Source organism: Sinocyclocheilus anshuiensis, unplaced genomic scaffold, assembly GCF_001515605.1.
Source record: "Sinocyclocheilus anshuiensis isolate Anshui unplaced genomic scaffold, SAMN03320099.WGS_v1.1 scaffold566, whole genome shotgun sequence".
Classification (NCBI taxonomy): domain Eukaryota; kingdom Metazoa; phylum Chordata; class Actinopteri; order Cypriniformes; family Cyprinidae; genus Sinocyclocheilus; species Sinocyclocheilus anshuiensis.
This window is the reverse complement of record NW_015542410.1, coordinates 1913956-1927068: the sequence shown is the minus strand read 5'-3', so window position 1 is coordinate 1927068 and position 13113 is coordinate 1913956. Positions and strand designations below refer to the sequence as shown.

General features: G+C 37.7%; 1 protein-coding gene across 1 annotated transcript in view; it reads left to right on the top strand.

Moving 5' to 3' along the window:
• LOC107693370 (glutamate receptor ionotropic, NMDA 2D-like) overlaps window positions 1-13113 on the top strand; it is a 79236-nt gene that overhangs the window by 27119 nt on the left and 39004 nt on the right. Inside the window, exon 3 of the mRNA XM_016492724.1 lies at window positions 9294-9560. Within this exon, the coding sequence (XP_016348210.1) occupies window positions 9294-9560 (267 nt within the window). The remainder of the gene's footprint in view (window positions 1-9293; window positions 9561-13113) is intronic.

Sequence of the window (13113 nt, the reverse complement as noted above, 5' to 3'; positions counted from 1 at the left end):
AAAAATTATTCAGACCGAGTCTGGGAAAAAACATTTGAAGTTCAGGTTTGCATGAAGCTGGATGACAGCATGCCCAGGAGACTACAGGCTGTCATTAAGGCTAAGTATTGATAGTTGTGTAAATACTGTCATACTAACAGCTGTCTAATTTTTGGTTGATTGTAATCTATTACATACATTTCTATCAAAGTTATCTTAACATTATCAAGCTGAATTTGTTCAGACACAGTTTAACTCTGAGTTCTTGTCATATTTTATTACCATTTTCTAAACTATAGTGAATAAACTGTGATAATGTGAGAAATGTTGAAGGTGTCTGAATAAATTTTGGTTTGACTGTATCTATTTGATAAATTAAGTTAACCAACTAACATTATACATACTCTTTTGGTTTCTGTACCCAATATTTAAAAAATGTACAAATGCAATAAAAATATCGGTATCGGTACTCGGTATCGGCAAGTACCAAAAATAAAAGTATCGGTATCGGGCGAGTACTGGGAAAAATTGGTATCGGTGCATCCCTAACGGTTTGTATTGCCGTTTCATATTTAAATTATCATTAAAACCATTTTTGATTACCGCGATTTGAACAACTCAGGATAAATAAATACTATCCAGCATAAAGCAAAGTTTTAAGTAACAGTCTCAGGTCGCACAGCATGCAGAGTAGTTTCGTTTTTTGTGAAAACATGGCAGAAAACTGGTTTTCAAAGAGTGCTAAGGGAATTGTACAAATTAATATATCAATGAATTAATTATATGAATGTACCTCTGAAGGTTCTGGCTGTCTTCAGAAAAGATTTGATGATGGCATTTTGTTTTTATCTTCGCTCCATGTAATACCTAATAAAGTAGTGTTCTTAATCGCAGTGCTGCTTAGTCCGCAGAGGTTATGGGAAACTGCTGTTCCATAAGCGCCACCTAGTGTCAGAGAGTGAATTTACAGAGAATTACATTTGCATTCAGCCAGTGTGCAGTTTTTGTCTGGCCGAATAAACACCGAATTTGAATGCCCTGCTGTAAATTTTGATCTGTTGATGAAAAATAAGCGTATGTGGATTCTACACATTTAAATAATTCGTATAAGGTATATATATAGAATTATTTATGAAGCAGACAAAATACATATTATATAGTTTATCTAATACATGCTATTAGATAAACTGTTGTCAGTCATGTTGCCATTTAAAAGCCGGACATCATTGGTAATGTTATTGTTTTAGTGTTTATGCAAACAAAAAGTCATTTTATTTGTTATTTGTTTATTTTAAATATAAAACTTGGTGAAGCGATTTATGTGTCAGTGTTTTTTGAACATTTCCAGCACATTTTAACAATACCGTGATAATACTGGTAACTGTGATAATTTTGGTCACTATAATCGTGATAAGAAATTTTCATACCTTTATATCTCTACTTACATTTGAGAGAATAGAGGCGATTTCTGTTTCCAAACAAATGGATTCCCCAACCAAAATTGAGAATTTCCTCATTATTTACTCCAGATGTGTATGTTTTTTTTTTTTTACATCTGTTAAAATCAAATGAAGAGTTTAAGTAATATAATCCATCTTTTTAAGTCCATAAAGACCATCTTTCATTGGTCCCTCAAAGTTGATGCTTCAAAAACCACACAAAATGAACGTGATGGTACTCCATACGACCCCAGTTGGAGAAACATTGTCTTCTGAAGCGAAACAATTGGTGTGTATGAGGGGAAAATACTAATTTGAAACTTTTACAACTATAAACCATTGCTTTCAGCCTGCTGTCAGCATGCTGTGAGTTTCTTGTTGTGAAACTCGTGCAACAAGTTTGTGAAACTCTGTGTGTCACAGTGTCTGGTTGTGGTGCCCTGGACTGGCCACTTGAGGGCGCTCTCCTGTTTCTATGTTATATGTTTTGAACTCCATTTCCCATAGTCTCTTGCCTGTCTGTTCTGATCATGAGCACCTGTTAATCATTCTGATCATTATCACCGGTTAGTTAAGTACTCATCATCTCATCTATATATACCATGCTCACACTGTCTGTCGTTGCTGCTGTATTGTATTTGTCTTCTGAAATTCTGAGTTGTCTAAAGTTACATCGTGTTATCTGTTCCCTATGTTTTGGATTACCTTTTGCCACGTTTTTGTTCTGTTTTGATCATTTGTTACTTTAAATAAACTGCACTTGGATCTTACCTTGTTTTCTCCTGGCATTCCGTGACAGAATACAGCAGCCACTACAAGATCCAGCAGTTTGTTTTTCTTTTTCCCTTTTTTTTTGAATCATGGACATTCGGATCGTCCCTCCTGCCACAGGGAAGGAGCGAATGATTCGACACCGGACTCTGATGGCTCGGAGGCAGGAAGGAATGGAGGTTGGTGGGTTTGCCCAGACCTTTTGGACGCTGGCGGTGGGGCTAGATTATAATGAGGCTGCACTTAATGTCTGGTTGTGGTGCCCTGGACTGGCCACTTGAGGGCGCTCTCCTGTTTCTATGTTATATGTTTTGAACTCCATTTCCCATAGTCTCTTGCCTGTCTGTTCTGATCATGAGCACCTGTTAATCATTCTGATCATTATCACCGGTTAGTTAAGTACTCATCATCTCATCTATATATACCATGCTCACTCTGTCTGTTGTTGCTGCTGTATTTTATTTGTCTTCTGAAATTCTGAGTTGTCTAAAGTTACATCGTGGGAAGTCGCTCCAGTCCGGGAGCTCACAGAGTCCACTTCAGAGCCCGCTCCAGTCCAGGAGCCCACAGAGATCATCAAGGAAGTCGCTCCAGGCCGGGAGCCCACATAATCCACTTCAGAGCCTGCTCCAGTCCGGGAGCTTACAAGGTCCACTTCAGAGCCCGCTCCAGTCCGGGAGCTTACAAGGTACACTTCAGAGCCCGCTCCAGTCCGGGAGCTAACGGGGACCGTTGCGGAGCAATCGGCTTGTCCTGTTGCAGCCGTTGAGGCTGGGACTAAACTCTCTCTGCTCTTGTTTTCAGTTTCTCCTGAGTTGCTGAGAGGGTTTTCTGTCCCACCAGTGCTGCCTGACAGGATTCCGGCTCCACTCTGGTTGCCCGCCTGGGTTCTGGTTTGGCAGGAGCCTCACTGGCTCATTCCTCCAGCTCCGTCCTGGCTATCTGCTGGGGTTCCTGTATGGTTGGGGCCCTGCTGGTTCGTCCTGCCGGCCCCGCCTTGGCTTTCCACCCTGCCGGTTCCGCTCTTATACCCTGGGCTACCTCTGTTCCCTGACCCCCTTCCTTGGCATGGTCCTGGCCCGCCATCCCTTCCCCTGGTCCGCCTCAGTTCCACCACCCTCCTGAACTTTTTTGTTTTCTGGTGGAGCGTCTGGTATCCGCTCCGTAGAGGGGGGGTAATGTCACAGTGTCTGGTTGTGGTGCCCTGGACTGGACACTTGAGGGTGCTCTCCTGTTTCTATGTTATATGTTTTGAACTCCATTTCCCATAGTCCCTTGCCTGTCTGTTCTGATCATGAGCACCTGTTAATCATTATGATCATTATCACCGGTTAGTTAAGTACTCATCATCTCATCTATATATACCATGCTCACACTGTCTGTCGTTGCTGCTGTATTGTATTTGTCTTCTGAAATTCTGAGTTGTCTAAAGTTACATCGTGTTATCTGTTCCCTATGTTTTGGATTACCTTTTGCCACGTTTTTGTTCTGTTTTGATCATTTGTTACTTTAAATAAACTGCACTTGGATCTTACCTTGTTTTCTCCTGGCATTCCGTGACACTGTGCCTCTGCATCATTTCATTTGTAAGTTTCACAAAATTAAAAGTTAATTTTACACATTTGAGAGCACTTTTAAAACATATTGGGCAAAGGTGGAATTTCTGTTATATAATGTGATTTATTTGTTGCTTGCAAAAAAATGTATTCCCTTAGAAATCCACAGATGCTAAATTACAAAAAACATCTTTCTCCATTGATGCAGTTACGACATCATCTAGCAGGTGCTGCCTGCACTAGAGTAGCCAGACAAACCCTGACCCCTTGGTGCAGTCTAATTGAAAAAAAAACCTGAAGCTCATTACCATTTTCTTTAGACCTAATTCTTTTTTTTTTTGCCCTGGAATGCACAAAGCACATTCCCCCAGAGATGTAATAGTATTTGGTCATTTTTCAGCCATGACCTCAGTTGTCCTCTCTATGTACACTGCTCTCAGTGGCCTGGAAAAGCACTGAGCTGTCTCCCAGATATGCCTCTTCTAATTTTAGTGAAACAGTGGGTAATTATTCAAAGTATTAAGCATTAGTCAACAATACAGGTCACCCGGGGGGTTTTTAAACAGTGAATGGGCAGTAAACAGAACAATGTTGTGTACAATAGTAAAATGTTTTACCAATGTTATGGTAGATAATTTGAGTTATGGTGCCTATACACACTGGAATTTATCTATGTTATGGCTTAGAGGATTTGTATCGTGAAAAGCGATTAAGCGCTATACAAATAAACTTGAATTGAATAGAGGAAAAAATGCGAAATGTTTGCAAAAGTGATGCGCCATCATTTGACCATAACTTGAGAAAATTGTACCTTTTGACCTTTAAAGTTGTATCACCCCTCTAAAGACATTTCAGAATGGCAGATGCAGAGAGGATTTCTGATTGGCTGAAAAAGTGTGAGACACTCCCAGATTTATTTTTGCTGTTTATAGACCCTGGGGCTGTCAGGTAGGATATTTCAGGACACATTTTAGTGATTGTCAGGATTTGATTTGATTTGATTTGATTTGATGTATTCCAAAGAAAACAGCTAAAGCACCTTTAATCTAAATGTAAAAAAGTATTAAGATGACATTGTATTTCCATAGTAAGGTGCCATCAGTAACTGAAAATCTTGTGAAGATGGTTTTGTACCCACTCTGTGATTACAGTGCGATTAAAGTGTTATTCGTACTCTAACACATCCGGTACATCTATTATTGTCAGAAATGACTCAGTCAGAGGCCTTTTGAAGGTCTCTTTTGTCACTTAAGCCACATGCTGTCAACACATGCCCTGGATTTACAATATTTAAAATCTCTGTCTGTTTCGCACTTTTCCCCCCTCTTTTGAACAAACACGCCTGGGCTTGTTTGGAAAAATCCCTACTTAAATAATTTATTCTGCAGCAACCAGGATCTGCCACTCACATGTGATGATGGACTAAAAATGCACAGTGTCGTACTACTTAATAAGATTTCAGCATAATTAAGATGACCAATTAAACTCGAATAAGTTTCAGGCTACCTATGTTGTTTTATTCACACTCGGGAGATGGCCTCTCTGCCACCGCATTTCTCTCCTGTGGAAAAATATTACATTACATTTCCATTTGCTTGCTTAGGCTTTAATTAACTACACTTAGAAAGGCTCATGTGTTGTGGATTGGTGAGAGCATGGGTTTGGAGCCACGGAGTTAACTCTCTCTCGCAGGGCATGTCTCCAGAGACTTCTTTTACCTCTTCACAAACCGCCAACCAGAGCACGGCACAAAGGAGTCACTTAACTGGTTTAATTAGGACAGTAATTAATTACATCATGTGGTTAAATATTTCTGTGTGAGAAGAAAGTAGATGTTTCAGACTCTGTTTTGGCACCCGTCACATACTGCCAGAGCTGCAAAATGTAATGCTGCAAGTGCAAATCCAGTTTCAAGTGCTCAATGTAGATTGATTTCAGCCGAATCAAAGCTGCGGCATCAGAAGAGACTGAAGTCTGTTAGTACTGGGAAACACAAACACCTCCGGCACTCGCTCTCCCCCTAAAAGAATGAAAAATAAATGTAGAATTGCATATTGCATCTGTTTTAGGCAGATTTTTTTGGTGTCATTTTTAAACATAGCCTTCCAGGGTCCATTTTATTCTCTGAAAGCTTTTGAATAAAATAAAATAACTTAGTCCATCTGGACCTCAATATGGCACATAATGCAGTACAGACGATTATTGCCATCTCAGGGGCACAAGTTAGCACGTGCACAACTTCTGGTTCAAGTATAGTGTGCGCATATGAAACCAGCAGAATTCAGTTGCAACGCAATTACAATGCAAAGCTATGCAATGCTATAAATATGTGACATTCGTACAAGAATGCAATACATCTTGAAGCCTTTCAAATCCCTGGCAACAGCATTAAATTTATCACTGTGGAGTCATTCTAAAGGTTGTGACCTCTGATTACAAGTGGGTAATTGTTAAAAAAAAGATTATATTAATAGCTGTAAGTGTTCTATTTAGATTGTTGGACTCTTCAGATGCCTATATGTGATATGTGTGAGAAATTGGCACAAAGCATCTAAATTTCCACTCCTAAAACAATCGAGTTCAAATAAAAAATGTTTTGTGTTACATGTAAATAGGTCATTTTTGAGAGGAAAAAGGAACATTGATTTTATATTCTTACCAATATAGAATTGATCTATACGTTTCCAAAAATATAATGTGTTTGGTTTGGCTGCTAAGAGGTTGCAGAGCAGGCTGTTCCAATTCTCTATGTACAGAATGTAATTGCTAACAGAAGGTACTTCATTCGCACATATAAATTTACATCTGGGGTCATTTAGAGCTGAAATTGATCTAGTAGTGTTTAATATACTGTATGTTGTTTTGCAGTTTAATCTAAATCTTCCCACCCTGCAATGCATTTAATGCATGCTGCAAAACCAGTTTCAAGTGCCGAATCAAAGCTGCAGCATCAGAAGAGACTTGAGTCTGTTAGTACTGGGATTCTTTTGAAAGCACAAACACCTCAGACAACCCAGCCCCCACCTCCAAAAAGAATGAAAAAGAAATAGAGAAATGCTTATTGCTTCAATTTTAAACAAATGCATTTAAGTAAAAAAGGAAAGCATTATTGTTGTTTTTTTGTAAATAATAAAAAAACAAAACCTATATTCACCATCAATTATAGAGTAAATATTTATTTTTTTTAATTATATATTTTAATTTTATTGTATATTTACGTCAGGAAGGTCTGAAATGACTCTCTCCCTCCCTCTCGCTCTCAGTAAAATATAATAGAAGATATTTACCTGCTCCAATTTTGGTGTATCAAATTTATCAAGGTATTTGATTCCAATGTGGAGTTGAAGGAAATGTCGAAACATGGAACATATAACCTGACCCATTTAGGTGCTTCACTGCTGCAAGTTACAGTACTACTGTAAGCTCTTTGAGCTTTTACAAGCTAGTCTTCATTTAAATATAGAGCAGAAGTGAGCCTTTATGCCTGGTTAATGCTCTGCAGTCGTGATATTTTTCTCCTCACCAGGTTTGCGGCTCCTCTGTCTGGTTATTATTTGAAAGACTCGACATAATAGCCTGGCTTTGTCCTTTGGTCACACAGTATGAACACTTGTTTTGCATGTTTGTGTTGTAATGAGCATGTTAGAAAACATGCTGAGTGCCTTGAATGCTGACAGAGATGTTAAAAATTCCTCTCTGTATTTTACAGGTATGTATCATGAATATACTAACAGTGTAAGTGTAATTATATTAAAAAAAACTGCCAGATTGCCAAGGTAACGCCTAGGGGGAAACTATTCATAAGGGAAAAGTACTGTGGAGTTAATTGAGATTTTATTTGCATAGGAAGTGTTTGTAATGGGGAAAACTGTTCTAGATGAAGACAAACTTAACATCAGCGAGTTCAACAGTAAATTGTTAGTAGTTGCCATGGCCGATATTTTGTTGTGTCATTATGTCAGGTGTCTATACTGGGTTAAAAACAAGCCAATTTGGGTAAATAATAGACTGAAGAAGACATGCTGTGCTAATCTTATCCGACAAGTTGGGGTGCTCAGTTACCCAGCAGGCTGGGTTACACATTTAACACAGATGGTAGCTCATTTGGACTTGGATTCTGGGTTGATTTGACTTCATAAAGTGGTTATTATTTTAATCTTTCTATAACTCTAGAAATAACAGTGAACTTGAATAGGCTGTTTTTGCAGTCACAGAATTATTAATTCATACATAGATGACTCAGACCATTTAGATAAAATGAGCACTTTGGCTCTTTCAAATTAAAATCCAGAAATAATAATGTCTGTGGAAAAATATAGATGTTATGGACCAGCAAATATGTGCTTAAGTCAAATTCAGTATATGAAAACCTAAGCTAATATTCACTTTTACAAATGGATGTAACACCACTACATGTTGTATCATCACCTCCATTATGATCAACGAAGCTGTACGGTAGCCGTGTGCAGTGACAGCTTTGATTATTATAACAGGGGCCGTCTTGAATGGTCACATCTCTTCACTCGCTCTGTCATGGTTGATGTTTGTGTAAACCCAGCAAATGAAGTGACGTTCTAAGTTAAGCTATACCAAAAACAGTGCAGCTAAGCCTGGCATATTTAACCCACAGGTTTTTAAAGCATACAGACACAAAGCCCTTGTTCTCGCAGAGCACTTCACACTTACATTTCTCAATGTAAACTTCTCTAAAGGCATAAATACACTTGAAATATTTTCTATAATCTAAACTTTTTTCAGATCAAGCTGTTTATGTGCAGATGTAAGTAATCTGACGTGGAAATTATGATTTGTCTGTATGTAATTTGCATCGCTGCAATTACAATATTTACTCTAATGTGTTGTTTTAGCAGCTGCAGTATACACAACGCATCTACAGAGGTCACACTTAGCTCATCTGAATTTTCAAGAAATAAATTCAATTATAAAGGCGGTGCACTTTCTCATTTAATGGCCAGTGTCACCAGCAGGCACAAAACAGGTGTCATGCCACCTTCGTGATATATTTGATCATGATTATGATGCATTAGCAAGTGTCAGACTAAGCAATGCTATTTTTCACTATCAGAAATACGGCTTTATGTCAGAGTCATAAATCTCCTCGATTGTACAGTGGAATGGTCACCTTCCGGGGTATAGAAAAAAAGATGCTGAGATGAGCTGAAGCAAAGCCAACCTGACTGTTTCGAATCCTAAAGCAGCCAAGGACACTAATGTCACCGGAAACACAGGCTTATGAATAGCAATGAATCCTTTACGTCATGCTGTGTGGGTATTAAGAATGACTGTATTGATCTGAATGAGTAAGAAGCAGAGGGTAAATGGAGGGAAGAGAAAAAACCTGATGAATGAGATATACTGAAACAAAGGGCTTGTAGATGACTGATCTAAAACTACGAACAGACATTCAGAGAAAATTTAGGCTGGAATGGGAATCTTAGATGCCCTGGTCCTTTCAGAAGTTCCTCTGTTTATGCAAAATACTATTTTGCTAAGTTTCTTCATGTCCCACATTTTCTTGCTCTTTCAGGAGAGCGGCTCCGTCTACTTGCAGTTCTTGTGCTCCACTGGCCTGCAGCTGGAGGTTATTTTCGAAGTTCTGGAGGAGTTTGATTGGACGGCTTTCTCTGTGGTTACCACACGCCACCACGGCTATGAGGACTTCCTGGCCATGGTAGAAGGCATGATAGATGGCTCCTTCATCGGCTGGGAGAGAAAGAGCGTGGTGATGCTCAACCTGACTGATGACCCGGGAGGGGCTCGTACACGCAGGCTGCTGAAAGAGAATGAAGCACAGGTCAGGAGTGGGAATATAAATACAGTTGATTCTGAACGTCTGAAACAACTCGTAAAAATGCTTCTATTTTGTGCGCTTTTGTAACTGAATACATTTCACTTAAAAAATTGTATTATGAGCACAAACATTTTAGTTTAAAAATAAACACTTTAGTATTTGGTTTGTCTCTCTTTTGCTTTAATGATAGCAGCATTCGAGCAGCTGCTTGAACTCAACAAGCTCTTGTAAAACCTGATGATCATGTTCTCCAGCATGATCTGAGAATGATCAAAGAGCATCTTGAGCCAGAAACAAGAGCATCTGACTGTCTGTACAAAGAAGTCACATGATCACTGTTACAACTTTAATTGCTGTTGATTAGTTATATAGAAACTATAGTGCAGGATTATTAATTTTATTTATTTATTTATTTAACTTTTTAAATCCTAATATGGTTCAAATGGTTCATTTCCAAATTCAAATCCCAGATTTTCTGATGTTTTGACATACATTTATTCATTCAAATCAAATCTCAAAATCTCACTTTCTTGAACATCATTTTACGTCTTTATGTAAATCATAAAATGTTTATTTCTAGGTTCAAAGCAGGGAAATCTTTAATGTGATCTTTCTTTCTTTCTTTCTTTCTAAAGTCTTTTTATTTAAATCCCAAAATGTTTATGTCCAGTTTAAAACAGAAGGCTTTTAATGACATATTATATTATTTTAATTCTCTTATCATTATTATTATCTTAATAATTGTTTATAAAGAAACAGAGAGCGAGAGCGAGAGAGAGAGAAAGTGTCTTTTTTATTTATTATTGGGACAGCTCACATTTAAAAGCCCAAATCTTGGTAATTCCAAAGTTTTCACAAATAACATTCTTGTTTAATCTGTTAATTTTTTCAAATCTTCATATAATCCAGTCCATTTTGTGAACTGCACTGGAAGCTCTTTCTCTCTATTGCGATTGTCCAGTTCATTCTCTTCCCCTTTTTTTTGTTTCCTTTCACTGAACTATCGTTCCCACTCCACCAGCTCCTATTTCATTTTTTCCCCCATTTTTAATTCAAAGTGGCTTCTCTGCCAGCGCAATTAACAATTGTATTACCAAATCAATCTTGGTTAATTACAGAAGTATGAATATGACAACGAAAAGGGAAAAGACAGCTCTAATGCCCCAGAGCAATTATTCCATAGCACTCCAAAATCAGCAACATAAGGTAAAGCTCCTCATGCGTTGTATAAGTCACTTCCTCCATATACCCAGCTTGATTTCTCGATTAACCTTCTCTCTCATCGCTCATGTATCCGTTCCACGCTTTCTTTTTCTTCTTACTCTCCTTCTCACTCTCCTGCATTCTTTGGCCTTTACGTGAAGGCTCCCAAAGAGAAGGAGGTTGCATGACCTACGAAAGGGGAGATGGCATCCGTAATGTTACTGAGCAGCGTGACATTAAATGACAGTTTCCATCTGACCCAAAGGTGGCCAACTCAATTCCCCACAGGACTGGCCACGCCAGCAGACATCCTCGACGTTCAACAACTTGACTGATTAATTCTCCACAGTGTCCAAGCACCCAGACTTTCAGACCCTAATCAGTGACTGATACAGGAGCACATTCAAGGTGCCTGTCACAGTTCCCGCATGGAAAAGAACGGGGAAAAAATTGGGGTCAGCTTGATGCAATGTGATAGGAACTTTTTCGCGTTTTCTCGCCGTGATTAAACATCAGTTTGGTTTTTGTAAGGGCCCAACAGACACACGCTACATCAAAGTGCAGATGTTATCGGCGAGCTTTGTTATAAATGTAAAAACTCTGCCTCCAGTGATTTGCTTTGAAACATAAGCTTACTAGCTTTATTTTATTTTAATAAGCTTTACCAAAAAGACAAGCATGATGATAAATTGTAAATGTAAAATGTAAACTGCTCCATTATCAAAACTGCTATCAGAATGAATAATACATTCCTCCTTCACAAGTGTTTAACCTTCAGAGGCCCAGCATAGAAGAATTGCAACAACTGTATAAAGCAATGAATTAATAAATAATTTTCACTTTATGTGGGTTAAAAACAACACATAACAGTGATACTCTGAAAATGTCAGAAAAATTGCATATTAACGCTAGTCAAAGCCAGCTGATGCAATTCATAGTGATATTGAAGTGATGGGAAAATGCTTACATTGCCTGAAATTTTGAACATACAAAAATCTGATACAATTTTTTAGTAAGAAATATTAGTGGCAAAAAAAAATAAAAAATCTGTTGTTCTTACAAAGAGGTACCTATTCAATCAATTATTCCATGTAATTATTAAAAAAAAAATTCAGCTGTTTTGTCATTTTCTCATTGCTATAACAATATATATTTTATTAAGTGGTAAAATAGGCTTTGATATGAATAATTATGCAGTATTTACAGTAAATGATCAAATAATAAAATTTCACCAATTGATTTTTTTATTTTTTTTATTTTCAAAAATTCAAAACTTTCACTTGGTGTCTAAAAAAACTGGTAAAAGTTTGCTACCCTAAATACCCGGTCTCACAGTTTTGCATGATTTGCACAATTTTGAATATCGGTGCTTGGGCCTCTGATGTTAAAATGGGAATGAACGGATCCATCTACAGTGCCAACATGTCAAAGTTTGCATTGTCATCAACTGCAAGTGTCAGAATTGTATTTAAGGAGAAGTTGTTATATTTAAGGATTTTCATTAATTTTTAGTGTTGGGTTCGAGTCCACCTAAGTCGAGTCCGAGTCTTTAACCAATCGAGTCCGAGACAAGTCCGAGTCCAAAATGGGCCGAGTCGGACTCAAGTCCGAGTCCCAAACAGACGAGTCCGAGTCGAGTCCGAGTCCAACGAAACTTTATTATTGATTAGTATCTTAGCATTGTTTAACCTTTACAACTAGAAAAACGCAATGTCCATTTAAATGTAACAAAAGCAAACCTCTATTGCATCTTGCCATTTTGATTTTTGATTAATAATTCGTGTTCTGCTTTGCTTAGAAAACTTAAAGTCATGTAACAGAAGTTATGGCTGAATTGATTTATGTCTTGTGACATATTTCAGAGTGAATTTCTAGGTTTTAGAATGTGAAAAATTAAAGGGCGGGACTTGACTTTATTCATCGTTAAAGTAAATGTATAAATTCAAGAGTGGGGGTAAAGGAGTAGGTATCTTGGTGAATGGGACCTTAAGAGCAGAAAATGCACCTTTTATCTCAATAAAAAAACAAGCTTTATATAATTTTTACGATTTTTAATGAAATATGAATTTTCAGTAATCAAAATTAGTTTGTGTCTGCTTATTCTATTCATCAGTGTTTGAACCATTAAAGAAGAATGCATTTTAATTTCTGGGTAAAAAAAAAAAAAAAAACGAAAAATGAATGGACACTAAAGTACACGGACAGGGCATTTTGAAATTTTTCTTGGATGAAAATGAGGCTGTGAGGGATAAACCTAGTCTGTACAATGGTACACACTGTGTATAAAAGCCCTACATATGCTTTCCATACGTCACAGGCAACTCACACCTGTTTTATTTTTTAATGCATTTAT